At 49.4% G+C, this 17,125-nt stretch overlaps 1 protein-coding gene across 1 annotated transcript in view; it reads right to left on the reverse strand.

Annotated features, from left to right (window-relative positions):
* The window catches only part of IRAK2 (interleukin 1 receptor associated kinase 2), a 61,050-nt gene that overhangs the window by 21,264 nt on the left and 22,661 nt on the right, over positions 1-17,125 (reverse strand). The window contains exons 3-7 of the mRNA XM_007113721.4: positions 11,868-12,014; positions 5,054-5,145; positions 3,373-3,567; positions 3,226-3,290; positions 406-520 (exon numbers count right to left, since the gene is read on the reverse strand). Coding sequence (XP_007113783.1) covers positions 406-520; positions 3,226-3,290; positions 3,373-3,567; positions 5,054-5,145; positions 11,868-12,014 — 614 coding nt within the window. The remainder of the gene's footprint in view (positions 1-405; positions 521-3,225; positions 3,291-3,372; positions 3,568-5,053; positions 5,146-11,867; positions 12,015-17,125) is intronic.

A 17,125-nucleotide genomic window follows, 5' to 3' on the forward strand; every position in this document is an offset into this window, starting at 1 on the left:
GAACCCGTGTCCCCTGCATCGGCAGGCGGACTCTCAACCACTGCGCCACCAGGGAAGCCCCTAGTATAGCATTTTTTAATTAAAATTTGCCTCCACTTTCCATACTCTGTTAATTCTTCTTCTTGTCCCATTGCATTGGCTAGCAACTTCAGAACAATGTTGAATAATATAGCACTATGCGGTACCTTTGTCTTGCTTGACTTAACTGCCTCTTGTCAAAAAACGTTTTAAATAAGTTTTTACCTGAAGATGTTTAGCCAGATCTTATCTATCTTGGCCCAACTCCTCTTCTCAAAGGGTCTCTCAAGGCCCCTTTCCCCTCTGGACTCCTAAAAGTCCTTAACCCTTGATTCTCCAACTGGGTACTGCCTAATCCTGTTCTTTGACCATGACTGAGCCCCTTACCTGACCCTGGAGTCTGTCCTGTAAAGAACCATTTGCCACGTACGGGTAAATCAAGCTGTAAAACTGTTTTCCAGTGCAGAGGCCCAGCAGAGGTAAGACATTGGGGTGGCAACATCTGAAATCAGACATCAGTACAGGAATGAGGAGTCAGACAGAAAGAATAATCAAAGACTGCTCCATTTCCTACCTCCTAAACCTCTTCTGCCCTCTCCACCCCGAGGCCACCAGTAACCTCCCAGGTACTAAATGCTCTAAACCCTGAGAGCCCAGCAACAGGATAGAGATGACAACTGCATGCCCTCAAGGAGCTTAAAATCAAGTAACTCAAAGTACCTGACACCCTAACCACCCGTCTTCCAGAAACAGAGGCTTAGAGGTTAAGGAACTTGCCCAAGGTCACAACTAGCAAACCCTGAAGCCAGGACCAGATAGCAGGTCTGTTTGACTCCCAGGACTCGGGTTCTTCCCCGAAATCCTCTTCTGGTGGGTTCCGACTCACTGTTCCCTCTTGACCCTCCTCCTACCTCTCTGACTGCTCTTTCTTGGCCTTTTCCACTAAGACCCTCCTCCTCTGCCTTCCCCTGAAACTTGAATCTCCCTGGCTGGGCTCATCATCTTGTTTTATAAGCTTCTCCACCAGGAATCTCTCACTTCTCTGAGGACCGTCCCCAAATCTCTCATCTCCAAGCACATCCCACACACCCGAACTGACTGTCAAATTGCATCCCAATGTTCCAGCGGAACAACGTAGACTCAACAAGTTCCAAACCTGCTTCTCTGCCCACGGTTATTTTCTCAACCAAGGGCACCACCATCCATCCAGTTTCCTAGAAACCTCCTTACCTCCCCCATCTAATTAGTCACCGTTCACTGTCATACATAGCTTTCAATACACCCCCTTCATTCTCCCCTCCTATGCCTGGGGTCCGACCCCGATGAACTCTCCCCAGCACTGTTGCAACGGCCTCCCGCCTGATCCCTTGGCCCCCCTGCACTCCCCCCAGGCCATCCTACTGCACAGTTTTCACACTCAGTAGAGTTAAGTGAAGTGTAAACCTTCACTCTCCCCACTGGACCATAAGCTTCCCCAAGGCAGGGGCTATGTATTCTTCATGTCTGCACTCCCTGGAACAAAGAAAGGCCCTGACTGATGACTCACGTTTGCCAAATCAATGAATGAAGGAGTGACTACCGACTCCAGGAAGGCACTACGCCAAGGTGGAAAGGGAATCAGATTTCCCGTTTCCATTAAGCGTGTGCGTGTGTGGATAAGTGTGTGTGTGTGTGTGTGTGTGTGTGTGTGTATGTGCGCGCGCGTGCGTCTGTGTGTGTAGTCGTGCATATGTATGAAGAGAGAAAGGATTAAAGAAACTATATCAAAATCTGAACACCACAGTAGTTACTTATAGGTGCTATGGAAAATTGGTGATTTCTATTGGTGATTTCCTCTTTATAATTTTCTTTATTTCTCAAAATACTCCACAATCATCACACACTGCCCGAGGCTACACACTGGCAGAGGAACTCAGACAGTGACTTGCCAGGCTGAACGACAGCTGGTGTCCAGCACGCTGCAGGGGTCCAGTACGTGCGTGTTCAATCCATCAGGCAATGACGGCAGAGCCAAGATAAGTGTCCAGGTATCCAAATGTCCTCCCCCTCTCTTTCCCAGTCCCCCCCCACCAAGCTCTGTGATGGGGAGGCTCACTTTACTTCTCCAGCCTCAGTTTCCTCAACTGTAAAATGCAGGTCTGAGGATGACCTCTGAAGGTCCTTACTGCTCAAAACCAGAGGTAAGCAAAAGTTCTCTACAAAGTAAACACTAGCCATTGCAGGCCATCTGGCCTCTGCTGCAGGATCACGCAAAGCAGCTACAGACGACACAGAAATAAATGAGCGTGGCTGGGTTCCAACAAAACCCTCATTAAAGACACTGACATCTGAATTTCATATACTTTTCATGTGTCATGAAATAATCTTTTAATTTTGTTCAACCCTTTTTGTTAAAAATTAATTTATTTAATGAATTTATTTTTGGCTGCACTGGGTCTTCGTTGCTGCGTGCAGGCTTTCTGTAGTTGCGGTGAGCGGGGGCTACTCTTCGCTGCGGTGCGCGGGCTTCCCACTGCAGTGGCTTCTCTTGTTGTTGCGCAGCACAGGCTCTAGAGGGCAGGCTCACTAGTTGTGACGTACGGGCCTAGTCGCTCGGAGGCATGTGGGATCTTCCGGGACCCGGGCTCGAACCTGTGCCCCCTGCACTGGCAGGCGGATTCTCAACCACTGTGCCACCAGGGAAGTCCCTGTTCAACCCTTTAAAAACGTAAAAAACATTCCTAGTTCTCAGGCCATAAAAACACAGCCTGGGCCAGACTGAGCCTATGGGTCATCTTTTGCCATTAGAGTTGGAATCAGTAAGTTTCTGTCCATCTCAAAAAATGGGACAAAAACAGATTATCCGCCCCCCCTCCCAGGAAGGAAGGAGTTGAGCCAAGTGAGCCAAGGTTCTTTTCTAATTCTAATCCATGCATACAGTGGCTACAGAGAAAAAGCATGGCCCGTGGAGCCAGACCAACCAACCACATTCCAGCTCTGCCACCTACTAGCTGTGTGATCTTGGACAAGACACTTGACGTCTCTGTGCCTCAATGCGCCCATGTGTAAAATAATGTGATAACAGTAGCCACGTTACAGGGGTCTTGTGAGGATTAAATGAGTTTACATAGACAGAATGCTTAAAACGTGCCTGCCACATAGGAAGCAATATATACAGGTTAGCGGTCATCACTATCAAACAAAGTATTTTCCAAAGGGGAGGCTTACCTACGACAAATTTGTACCTCTGCCTGGAAGAATTCTTCAATTGATCCTGGACCTGAACAGGCCATCTGTGGGAAAACACAGTGAAACATGAAAATCTAGCCTCACCATGTAGTCTCCACCCCTTACTGGAAACCAAGAAGTGCCCACCTCTCTGAGCTTCTTGAAGACAAATGGAGTGCCGAGCCTTTGCCCTCTGTAGATGTCAGCAAAGGTCCCCTCGCTGATTTTGTGGTTTGGGTTGAAGTTATCAGTTGCCTGGACAACATCCACCTCGCTCCAGAAAAGGCTGTCATCAGCCAGGCTCAAAGGTGTCTCCTGCTTAGGAATGGAGGTGCTGAAATCCTGGGAATGCAGACAGAAGAGACTGAGATTAATATGGAATCAATATGGAAAATACTATTTTCCCTACTACCTCAGGGACTCTTAGAACAGCAGAGCTGAGGGGTGAAGGGGATCATCTCATCCAGTGAGGAGGGATGGCAAAGAGGACAGATCCCAGCCCTGCTTCTAACTTGCTCCATGACCTTGGACGAGTTACTTAACCTCTCTGAGCCTTCATTTCCTCATCAGCAAAAATAAAGATAACCATAATACCCTAGAGGGTAATTTTGAAGATTAACTAAAATGTGAGTATTCCCGGCCCATGGTGGAGGTTTCCCTTTTTTTTTTTTTCCCAGTTTACAAAGGTGAGCACCAAGGGGGTCAAAGAACTGAAGTGAGTTTACACGGCGGGTCAATGGCTGGGCTTATGCCCCCGGTCCTGCACACGGTATACATGCCGGCAAGCAGGACACAGGTTCACATAACCTGTGTAAGCCTAAGAAAAGCAGCTCTGCATCAATCCCTTTTCTTCTTAAAAATAGGTGTACATAAACTTCCATTTTTTTTAAGTTATATGTGCTCTTATAAACGGTTTTAGATAATTAGAGGGGAGCTAATTATACATGATCTCATTATCCACTTAACTGCTATTGAAGTTTAGTGTAATTCTTGCCAGTTAGATACACGAGAATTTATTTTTAAAAATCGTGACCATGCCGCACCCACCGTTTTGATTTCCAGTGTTTTCTCTAAACGTTATACCAGGATCATTCTTCCAATTACTAAATCATCTTTGAAAATGATTAATTATTAAAAAATAAATAAGCCTGCTTAATTGACAGTCCCTTTTATGGAAGAGCTCCACTAACCAGACCCATGTAGCACTGGCTTCCCCGCCAGGCACTCTGCCCAGGACACCTTTAGGGGCCCACGAAAACATCTTAACGTAATTTCTTTCGAAGTCTGATGAACAAAAATGAACTTTTCAAGTTGAAGAAAATGTTTTAATTTTTAATCCAACTTGGATTATGTTCATCTTTACACCGTTGCAGTCGTAAAATATAATTTTAAGTAGTATTTTTAAATGAAAGAAAGGGCCTAGAAAGGCAAAAATGCTTAAGATTCACAGAAGTCGCTTGTGACCCTGGACCCAAATCATGAAAAATTCAGGATAACTCCGATATATTTTGTGTTGAAAAAAGGTTGAAGGGGAGGCATTTTGACTACTGCAACCAAGATATTTTGGGAGGAGGAAGATGCCAATTATCAGCTCTCATTTAAATACAAATAATGGAAAAGCTCATTAAAAACTAGAGTGCGCCCTCTCCCTGCCCCTGATTTACTGAGGGCCAGCACTGAGTCTTAGAAGCTCAGAGTAATTCGATGGGCCTCGTTTCTCCCCTTCACCCTGACCCCTAACCCCGGAACTGTTCTCGAGGAATAAACACGTTGCATTTTTGAGAGAGGGTCACGACTGGGGGCTACTGCTCGGGGGCGGAGGGTTTACCTTTGAATCAGATGAGGCTGGCGGGTCGGTGTTTACGGAAGGAGAGGCATCTTCAGCAGGGCCCCGGAGGCTGGCTCTGGCTGGAGCAGGCCCTGGAAAGGAGGGACGGTGGGTCAGGCCACAGCCACTGGAGGAAGGAGGGACGGGTCCCTGCCTGGTCCCCAGACCCAGTCAGTCTCTCATTCACTCCACAAACATTTACTGTCAATGACGACAGCTGCCATTTCCTGACACCACAGGCGCCAGCCTACCCGCTGCTCGAGCGTTACCCCATGGAAGCCTTATGACAGCCCTGTGGGTTGGTCCTACACAAAGTCCCCGTGTGACAGGTGGAGAAAGGGAAGCACTGGAGGTGGCCACTTGCCCAGGGCCACGCTGACAGTAAGTGGCAGAGTCAGCCTTTAAATGGAGATCCTTGGGCCTTCTAACCCCTACACTGTCCCACCTCCCAAAAAAGCAGCAGAGAAGGACACAGGTGCATTAGCTACAGAGCCTACCTTCCAGAAACCTCCATGGCAGCAGGAATGGCAATAACCAGCCTCCCGGGGCAGAGGCAGGAGAAGCCTGCCTTAGTGGGTTGGCAGGTCAAGGAGGGCTTCACAGAGGAAGGAACACTTGACCTGAGCTTCAAAAAGGGGAAAACATTGGCAACAAGTAGCTATGACGTAGGGAGGGCACCGAGGCCGTGGAACTGGCCCACGAGCAGGTGTGGCAGCAGGAAAGCCCAGGCATGCGGTAAACATTCCGGGCATGCTTAGTTAGCAAACACTGACAATGTTTCCCTGAGCTAACTCATTTCACGCTCATAATAGCCCCGGGAGAGAGATGCCAGTATCATCTACTCTTGACAGGTGGTGAAACTAAGGCACAGAGGGGTGACCCAACCTTTCCAAGGGCACCCAGTCAGTGGCTCCAGAGTCTGTGCTCTTAACCCCTTAGTAAATGTAGAAGATTCACAAGAGAGGTGGCTTGAAGAGTAGTTCAGGGTCAGGAAAAAGTCAGGTTAAAGAGGGTGACATGTCTCCACCAGGCACCACGCGAAGATTAATCTGAAGACTAATGGGGCAGTCTGGGGTCTGCAAGTCAGAGCAGGTGCAGGCCGGGAACAAGACAGGCCACGTAGCTGACCCATATGAAAGTGGACTTTGACCAGAAGGCTGAAGCTTCAGATGTCACTGTTGGAAATACCCAAGTGGCCCTACTGCAGGGCTGGCCTCTGAGTAACAGGGGGCCGGCCCTTCCAAGGGAAACTGACTTTGACCCAAGGGTTGCTGGCCAAATCCACCTGTTTCAAGTATTTCTGGCTTACCTCATCAAGAAAGAAGTAATTAATGTGGAACTTTGACCGTAAAAAAAATTAACTCAGAATACTGAAAACAGCACCATGGTGAAAGTAGAATCAGCCTTCCAAAACTATTAACCAAGGCAGCTGATAAAACAAAACTCACCTGATAGAAAGCCTGAGGCTCTTTCATCCTCTCAGAGGAGGGGCCGCCCTAAGCCTCTCTCCCTGCATTGTCTGCTGCTTCTAGAGTTTTCTGTTTGTTTCTTTGTTTTCTTTTTTTCACATTTTCCAGCACTGGCGATATTTGAAAGGACTACACCGTGCTGGTACACCCACACTGCACCAGCAACCCCCCAGAATGGGGTACTAACAATAAACACCCGTCCCCAAAATACACAGGTGCGCACACACATTCACACACACCCTCGTTGTCTCTCAGTGCACTACACCTTAAACTGACCTTTGGACTTCCCCGGTGGCGCAGTGGTTAAGAATCCGCCTGTCAATGCAGGGGGACACGGGTTCGATCCCTGATGGGTTCAATCCCTGATCCGGGAAGATCCTACATGCTGCGCAGCAACTAAACCCGTGCGCCACAACTACTGAGCCCACATGCCGCAACTACTGAAGCCCGCGTGCCTAGAGCCCAGAGCTCCGCAACAAGAGAAGCCACCGCAATAAGAGGCCCGTGCACCGCAACGAAGAGTAGCCCCCGCCGGCGCAATTAGAGAAAGCCCACGCACAGCAACAAAGACCCAACGCAGGCAAAATAATTTTTTAAATATATAAACTGAGGGCTTCCCTGGTGGCGCAGTGGTTGGGGGTCCGCCTGCCGATGCGGGGGACGTGGGTTAGTGTCCCGGTCCGGGAGGATCCCGCGTGCCGCGGAGCGGCTGGGCCCGTGAGCCATGGCCGCTGAGCCTGGGCGTCCGGGGCCTGTGCTCCGCAGCGGGAAAGACCGCAGCGGTGAGAGGCCCGTGTACCGCAAAAAAAAAAAAAGAAAAAAAAAAAATATATATATATACATACATATAAACTGAGCTTCAGGGTAAGAGCTATAGCTCAGACACAGGAATTAAACCTTTGGGGAAAAAAGGAAAAAATAAAACCAGAATAAACGGATAAAGAAGATGTGGTATATTTATACAATAGAATATTAGTCAGCCATAAAAAAAAATGAAATAATGCCATTTGTAGCAACATGAATGGACCTAGAGATGATCATACTAAGTGAAGTAAGCCAGGCCGACAAATAGCATATATCACTTACAGGGAGAATCTAAAAAAAATAATACAAATGAACTTACATACAAAACAGCAATAGACCCACAGACATAGAAAACAAACTTACGGTTACCAAAGGGGAAAGGGTGAGGGAGAGATAAATTAGGAGTTTGGGATGAACAGATACACCCTACTATATATAAAATAGATAACCAATGAGGATCTACTGTATAGCCCGGGGAACTATACTCAATATTTGGTAATAACCTGTAGGGAAAAGAATCTGAAAAAGAATATATATATATATATATATATATAAAACTGAATCACTTTGCTGTATACCTGAAACCAACACACTGTAAACCAACTATATTTCAATTAAAGAAATTAAAAGGTAAAATAAAAAACAAAATAACTAAAACCAGCAACGTGCCACAGACCAGCTGGCCGCCCTGTAACCGACCAGAGCCCAGCTGTTCACTTCAATCCATCCGCGCATCCGCATGCACCCAGGCCGTGCTTCCCGAGGCTGCTCCCACCCCGACTCCCCACCCCTGGTGACGGGGTGCGGGGCGGAGACTGCCTTGCAGTAAGGCTCCTGGCCACTGCTGCTCCAGGGGTGGAGGCCTCCGCCCTTGCCCTGCCTTCTCTTGGGCTCAGCTCAATACCCCTGGCCCGAGTCACCCAAACTGTGGCACAGTCCTCCCTCTCCTAGGTGCTGGCCGTGTCTGTGCTGCTCCACGATGAGTTACATGATGCTTTCAATCCACTCCGGTCCACGTATTACGTATTCAGCCTTGAAACCCCTAGTTTTTGTGCATGTGATATATTCTCTGCCTAACACCCGTGTTCCATGTACCACTGGGGACAGAGACTCTACACGCTGGGAACCGCTGTTCCAGGCCAACTTGACTTCCCTCCTGCTTCCTTCCTGGAGTTCTGCTCTATCTGCTCTCCCCGCCCCGGGGCTGACCTCAGAGCAGGCTGCGCACACGGTCCCTCATCCTCTCGCACTGCCCAGCGAGGCCAAGGTCAGCTCTGGCCTCACGCAGCCATGACTCTCTGGTCTGACTGATGCCTGGGGTTTGCTGTGGGGGCTGCACCAGGCCTCTCAGTGTGGGGGGATCGCTGAGGTCTGCTCTTGCGACACAGGAGGGCTACTGGGGGTGGTTGAGCCTATTTATCCCTGTGGTTTGCGGAGGGGGAGCGGGGGGAGGGAGTGGAATTTGAACCAATACCGCAAGGCTGAGAAATCAGATAAGAACTAGCCCTTGCTTCCACTCATGGAAGGCCTGGGCCAGGGAAGACAGTGGTCTACACAAATGTCATTTCCAAAACACTAAGAGTTAACCCTTCACGGTGCCATTTCCCACAGAAATCTTTCTAGAACGTTTGCTTTCTCAAGCAGAATGCACCAAATCTTGTCCCGCTGAGTTGCGTCACTGCAGGCAAGAAAAAAGAACGTGCAATGTTGCTATATCTCGTTTGCGGTTTTCTGGATCCTGCCCTGTGGCTGGCAGTGGGTCGGCCTCTACAGCTTCCTCATCTCTTTCTTGGTAGCAGACAGAACTGAGCTCCAGTCCTGGCTCTGTCATTACTACAGATTTGACCTTGGGTGGGTTGTGCTTCATTTCTGTAGCTTTCTCAGATGTAGGAAAAAACCCAAAAAACAAAAACACAGTAATAGTCCATTCTTTGTAGAGTTCTTGTCCAGATTAAAAGACATGGCATAAAGCACAAAGATCAGTCTCTGGTATATGTGGGGTACCAAGGCTGGTAAAACTATGTGTAGATTAAATCCATTCTGATGGACAGACGATGGCCTCTCCCATAGGTAAGGCTTCGCGACAGTTATTTCAGCCACTCAGAGCCCTTTTATCTGAAATCTAGCTTTGAGAATCTGTTTAAGGAGGTGCTTAGAACCTGTCCATGGCTCATCCGCTCGTGTGTTTTCCTTCTCCATGTCTTTCCCACTACAGAGGTTAGGATGTGGGCTCTGGAACAATTCACCTGAGCTGAATCCCAGTCCCACCGCTTGTTCAGCCATGGAGCTCTGGCAGGCTATGTCTCCTTCCCCAGCTATCAAGAGCCCCCTCCCTGGGTGGTCAAGCTGACAGCCAGCACCGTTCCTCCCTGTGGGTGCCCTCCTCCCCAGCCACCTCTGCCTCCACGTTCTCCACTCATACGAGATAATCAGCTGGAACTCTGGGCCCAATGGAACCTTGGGTTTTCCCAAGAAAAGACTGGCTTTGGGTTATCTGATGAAATTAATGATGATGCCCTTATTTTTAGTTTGGGCAAAGATAGACAATCAACTTCCTGTCTCTGTCTACAGATTCTATTTATCGTCCTGACCTGTCTGGCCACATGTCCTCCCAAGGGCCATTCAAGAAAGCGGAGGGCGGCTTCCCTGGTGGCGCAGTGGTTGAGAGTCCGCCTGCCGATGCAGGGGACACGGGTTCGTGCCCTGGTCCGGGAAGATCCCACATGCCGCGGAGCAACTAAGCCCGTGAGCCATGGCCACTGAGCCTGCGCGTCCGGAGCCTGTGCTCCGCAACAGGAGAGGCTACAACAGTGAGAGGCCCGCGTACCGCAGAAAAAAAAAAAAAAAAAAAAAGAAAGCGGAGGGTGCAAAGTCTGGCCGAGACATATGATGCTTGTTTTCACGGCAGCCTAGATAAGGAACCTCTGAAGGAGCTGCTATACCAGTAACCTCCTCCAGCTTCACCAGTACTCCCCCTAGAATTTCCCTATTTTATTATTATCTTTCCCGTTGGCCATCCATCAGTATCATATTAGCTTTAGGACCATTTCCCCTTATCTTTAATTGCTGATCAAAGTTCTGCTCTTTTTTTTTTTTTTTAAACTCTTTAGCTACAGGAAATAATTTAGACTCCTTGGTCTAGGATTAACTTTCCAGACTCAACCTATCTGGGGTGCCTGGAATGTTCCTAATATCGGCTAACATTTAATGAGCACCTACATGGTGGCAACACCAAGGTGTATGATTCCTAACCACACACGATGATGTAGGTGGTTAGAAATTATTATTCTATTATTATGCGCATTTTATAGATGAAGAAAATGAGGTACAGAGAGCCTAAGTCATTCTCCTGCTGGAAAGGGCAGAGTTGGAATTCAAATATGGGTCTGCCTGATGCAAAAGCCCGGGCACGTGCCTCTCAGCCGACGCTGACCCTGGCTTTGGGAGCCACGTCAATGGATTTGGGAGGTTTCATGGATTTGGGGTCTCCGGTTTTCCACTCATGAGGCTGCAGGAGAGCAGAAGGTGGGCGGGGCTCCGGAGGAGAGGTGGAGAGGACAGCATGAGGAGCGGGTACCCCTCGGGAAGTTACCCGCTGGCTGAGTCCTTCCATCATTTGGCAAACTGTCCCTGAGCCCTTCCCTGGGCACAAGGGGATGGAGACAAAGCTGAAGTGGGCGGAGAGGCTTTGGGGTAGGGGTGTGTACAGCGGTTGAGGATATAAGCGTTCAAATCACATGGCTCAGATGCCTGTGCTGTGGGCTTGGGGAACCACAGGTAAAATACCTGGGCCCTGTAGTATATGACCTTGGCAGGCTGTTTAACCTCTCTGTGCTTCATTTTCCTCATCTGTGAAATGGGGAGAAAAACAATACCAAACTCATACAGGTAGTTGAGGGTTAAATAGCTCAACTTCTTGAAGGGCTTAGAACAGTGTCTGACACATAGAAAGCTCCCAGTTACTGAGTTTCTTTTTTCTTTTTACAAAAATGGGCAACTTCCCTGGCGGTCCAGTGATTAAGACTCCGAGCTTCCACTGCAAGGGGCACGGGTTCAACCTTTGGTTGGGGAACTAAGATCCCCACCAGCTGTGCAGCACAGCCAAAAAAAAAAAAAAATTAATAATAATAATTAAAATACACCTCGCTGGGAATTCCCTTGTGGTCCAGTGGTTAGGAATCCACGTTTCCACTGCAGGGGGCACGGGTTCAATCCCTGGTCGGGTAACTAAGATCCCACATGCCGTGCAGAGCAACCCAAAAAAAAAAAAAAAAAGGTAATAGACGGTATATATCCTTTTGTCATCTGACATTTTAGCTTTTTAAACTCAGTATATCGTGAGCATATTTCCATGACGTATACAGACCTACATCATTGCCAGCAGGATTTTATTGTTACCACCATCTGTGGTTAATTTTGCCATCCACATTTGTTGTTTACAATTTTTTGCTATTATATGCTGAGCTAAATATCTTTATAGATAAAACATTTCCTTAAATAAATCTCCTTTAAATTAAAAAATTAAGTTAAATTAAAATTACCTGGGCCTGGAAAGGTGGCTGGCCTCATGGGCTGCTCCATTTCTCGTTTATCCTCAGCATTTCTTACAGAAGCTGCCAAAGGCTTTCCTGGCTTCACCGTATCCAAGAAGTCTGGGATGGAGGACTTGATTTCAGGAACTGATTTCCCTGAAACGAGGTGGGAAGAAAGAAAGCTATTATCATTCAATGGAGGGGGCTAGCCATCGACAGGCTGGGTGCAGAAGTCAGAGACCTGGATCAGAGTCTTGGCTCGGCCTCAAGTTCACGATGTGCCCCCGAGAGTTGTTTTCCCCTCTGGGCCTCGGCCTCTTGGACCCAACAATCATCCAGCTGAGACACTCTGTCAGACGCACCTGGCTTCCAATCCTACCCGCTGTGTGACCTTAGACAAGTCACTTTCCTCCTCTGAGCCTGTTTCCTCACCTATGAAACAGATGATCATCATGATAACACCTGCTTGCCTCCCTCACAGGGCTGTCGGGAGGTAGGGATGAGAGTGCAGACATGAAAGGCCTCTGGAGACCACACAGTTCCCTGAACACGTGGGGATGTCAAAGATCTCCACCCAGCTGAGTCCCTAAGTCGAGCCCCTAAATATCAAAGTACTGGCAGTCCTCCAGCTTCCCCTTCCAAGAGCAGCGGAGACATGTGCATCCTTCCCTGTTTTAGAGATGGGAAGCCTGAAAATAGCAGCCACGTCAACTGCCAGCTGACAATGCACGACGCGCGGCCAGGCCCAGCTCTGCACGCATGCAATCCTCACAAGGTCCCTCCTTCACTGCAGCCTGGTGGAGATGAAGACCCTGAGGCCTGAGCAGGTTAAGTGGCTTGTCTGAGATCACACAGCCTGGGCAGGCAGGACCGGCTGAAAGAGCCTGGGTAGAGGTCACCTGTTTTTCGAGAGTAATCACTTCCTCTTTGCATTGAATTGGGAAACCCCAAAGGTGCCAGAGCGTGTGTCTCCACCAGCTTCCACAGAGCCTGCTCCGAGTGAACCTGCTTCCTCTCCCTTCCCACCACCACTGCCATCCTCTCTCCAGGATGGTCCCGGCCTCCAGCTCCAGTGGCCTCCAGAGCGCTCCCCAGGCTGCATCTTGCTAAAATACAGACCTGGCCTCACCACCTCCCGGCTTAAAGCCTTTATGACTCACCACTGGCAGGATAAGGCACACACTCTTCACATGAATCCTCCTATCTCCCCACTGCCTCCCAGACCAAATCCAAATTCTACAGTCCTGCATTCAAGGCCCTTCACCCTCTGGTGGTCAGAGGTGGACCCATGTTTGAGAACCGAAGAAACAGGGGGCACTGAAGTCCGGGGAGGGCCAGCCTACTTGCTCACTCTCACATGGGCACCAGGTTGGGCTGAGACAAAACACCTCCAGCCTTTGAGTCTCCAGGAGCATTTATTCCAACAGGTAAACAGTGTCTCTCTCTCTCAGCAAAACCGATCGTCACCACGGGACCAAGCTTCTCAAATCCAAGCTTTGGGACTAGAACAATATTAGCAACGCCTCAGTGAATGGCACTACGCAGTGTGTATGGCACGACGCAGATTTATTTGATTTTCTTGACAACCTCTGATGGTTAACAGAATTCTCTGCATTTTTTTATTTTTATTATTATTATTATTTTTTTTTTTTTTTTGCAGTTCGCGGGCCTCTCACCGCTGCGGCCTCTCCCGCCGTGGAGCACAGGCTCCGGACGCGCAGGCTCAGCGGCCATGGCTCACGGGCCCAGCCGCTCCGCGGCATGTGGGATCTTCCCGGACCGGGGCACGAACCCGTGTCCCCTGCATCGGCAGGCGGACTCTCAACCACTGCGCCACCAGGGAAGCCCTGCATTTTATTTTTGAGCATATTGAGGCTCAGACGGGTAAAACGGTTTGTCCCAAGCCAAACAGAGCTGATGGGATTCAAACCTGGGGCTGGTTTCGCCGTCATCCGGTCCGGCAGAACCACTCACGTGGCCACTGCCCTCAGTATCCCTACTCCCCTCTGCAGATGGGCCCCGACTGAGGAAAAGCAGGACAAAGGGTATAAGCAAGTGAGGAAAGGCCAGGGGGACTGCAGACAAGTAACCAGAAGGCCGAACGGGGGAGAGTGGGTGACTTTTTCCTTGTTTCCTTTACTGACATACTGTTCTTTTAAATGGAACTGTCTTATAAAAGAAGTAGCAGAGCTTAGCTGTTCAGAGTCCAGGCTCTGACCTGACACCCGCTCCCTCACCTCCCAGCTGTGCTTGCTTTGGATAACTTCCATGAGACTAAGGGAGACAGTACATGTTAACCAATCAGCTCCAAACACGGGAACTTCGTTGGTGGTGTTGTTATCATATTTTTAAAATACCGGGTCACCTCTTAAACAGCCCAGAGTGGGTGTAAGGAGCGTAGTTCGGGAGTCTTTCCGTTTTCATGTAACACAACTCTGAATCATTTACACTTTGTTGTTTCACTGTATTTGTTTTTTTAAGTGCGGTAAAATACATTTAACGTGAAATTTATCATCTTAATCATTTGAATGTCTCCAGTTCAGTGGCATGGTGTGCATTCACACCGCTGTCCAACCACCACCATCATCCATCTCCAGAACTTCTTCATCTTCCCAAACTGAAACTCTGCCCTCATTAAACAGTAACGCGCACTCCCGCTCCTCCAGCCCCCGGCAACCACCATTCTACCTTCTGTCTCTATGAATTTATTCATTTAAATATTTTGACCTCTGTGAGTTGTGTTTTTTTTTTCACTTTAATAGTAACTAAAAAGATGTATGTAGATATCCATGACATGGAGAGGTGTGAATATATTTTTTAATTGAGATATAATTGACATAGAACATTATATTAGTTTCAAGTATATATCATAATGATTTGATATTTGTATGTACTGTGAAATGATCACCACACTACGTCTGGTTAACATCCATCACCACACATAGCTACAAATTTTTTCTTGTGACGAGAACCTTTAAGGTCTACCCTCGTAGCAATTTACAACCATGCCAAATACAGTATTGTTAACTACAGTCACCAGGCCGCACATTACATCCCCCGTACTTATTTATCTTGTAACTGGAAGGTCTGCCTTTTGACCCTCTTCACCCATTTTGGGCCCCCGCTCCACCTCTGGCAACCACCAATATATTGTTGACTGACAGCGAGGGAGGATATATAACGTGTTACCCGGTTTTTTTTTTTTTTTTTTGTAAAATATGTGTAAAAGTACAGAAGACATCTACATATGAAGAGAAAAAGAACCTGAAGAATGTACAGGAAATGCTAACTGTGAACATTTCTGGATGGTGTGATTATCAAGGATTGTATAATTGTGGGTTGGGGGGGTTATTTGCATTTGGCAGAATCTTTCAACAATGATCATGTATGTATCAGGTGCACAGTAAACTGTTTCTTAAGAAAAAAGTCAGTAAGCAAGCTTGCTCAAACAGGGACTAGAACGGAGTCTTCCAGGGAGGGTGAGTAGCCAGAAAGCAGGTGAGCAGCAGATGCAGGGCCCGCTCGCTCCTGGATTTTGCCGCTGATTGTCTAGGACGTGCCCTTGACACCTTCACTGTGTGTGTCCTCACCCCAACCCTAGGGGTAGCAAGAAGGGAAACGGAAGCTCAGGGAGGCGGGGTCCCCTGCCAGAACCAATGGCTGTGAGCAGGATTTACGGCCCCCGTGGGGACCCCGGAGGACACACACTTCGCTTCTCCCCACCTGGGGTCCTCAGGCACCACGCGCCCCCAACCCAATCGCCTCAGGGAGAGGCCCTTCTGGCCCAAACTGGGATCCCAGAAGCGAGGCTCCTCCCCAAGGGCAGCCCTGCCGGCAGGACTCACAGACGCCCACGTCTCTGCTCATGTAATGCACTGCTCTCCACAGGCACAGGGTGACACCGTCCCTCGTGCAAAGTGACCACTTTGCCGGTAAGAGTCACTGGCAGTGAAGGCTGACTCCTGAGCAGATCCAGGGCAGAAGCAAGGACCCCAGGAGGAAGGGGTCCCCGGGCCACTCTGAGCCCCCTTCCCCCTGCCCTCCCCCCTCCGGCCCAGGGAGACGGCCCCTTGACCCACCCGCCCTCCACCAACTGCCTCAGTTGGGGTCCCACCCGTGTACCTCAAAGGGCCACGTCCACGCCATCCTCATGATGACATCTGTGTATGAGACACAAGGGCAGATGTGACTCCTCTGCGGCCCCAGCTCCCCTCGCGTCAGGCAGGCCGGGCCTGCTGGTGAAGGGGACCCCAGACAGCCCACCACAGTAGGAGGTGCTCCTGGCTGCATCAGCTTCTAAAGGTGCCACCTGCACCCCAACTGCCTGCGTCCCCAGAATAAGCAGCACTTTCCCCCATCCAAGGCTCGGCTGAGCCTGTTTCGTCCTCAGACTAATGGAAGTGAAGGTGACCGTCCCGACCTGACCTAACTTCAGTGTCCTATGCCTTCTTTCTTTCCCTTTCTGCACAGATCTTTGCCTGTCCATCAAGACCCATGTGGCAGGAATACCAAAGCCACCCGCCCATTTGTGGCTGACCTCCCTGGCCTCCACCAACAGGGGAGAGAAAAGGCTTCATTCTGTTCTCAACCTTAGGTGAGTCTGCAGTGACAGGCAGGGGCCTACAGCTGGCGCCGTGCTCCATGCAGACATGTGGGATCGGGGCACACGCCCGCCCGAGGAGGGAACAATCCTGAGGCATCGGCACCGGCACCGGCAGGTGCCAACCTGAGACGGAGCTTGTCAGCGCGTTTCTGCTGCAGCGCCCCCTTCCACCTAGTCACACACAAGGGCCCCGCCCAGCCACACAGGCCAACGTCAGGCCTGCAGTAACAATCAGATGACAAGCTTCAGTTTCCTGTGAAACCCCTGTTTCAGTCTTCTGTGGGTTTTCAGATGCAGACAATAAATAAGATGCATAAACGGGACACATCTTCATTTTGACTCTTAGGTTGCTGGTGCCCGATCTTAGTTGGAAGGCGCAGGGCAGGCCTTTGCTTGCCTCTTTTCCCACCAGCAAACCCAGAAGAGGGAGAAACTGTGGCTTTTCTGCCCTTAATGCCTGGAAGCTAACCCCGATAGCTGAGCGGATACAATACCCACTCCTTTGGGCCGGTACATAAACCAGAGTGCCGTTGAAATAAAAATAGAACATCGAGGGGCTTCCCTGGTGGCGCAGTGGTTGAGAGTCCGCCTGCCGATGCAGGGGACACGGGTTTGTGCCCCGGTCCGGGAAGATCCCACATGCCGCGGAGCGGCTGGGCCCGTG

The sequence above is a fragment of the Physeter macrocephalus genome, chromosome 18, assembly GCF_002837175.3.
Source record: "Physeter macrocephalus isolate SW-GA chromosome 18, ASM283717v5, whole genome shotgun sequence".
NCBI lineage: Eukaryota > Metazoa > Chordata > Mammalia > Artiodactyla > Physeteridae > Physeter > Physeter macrocephalus.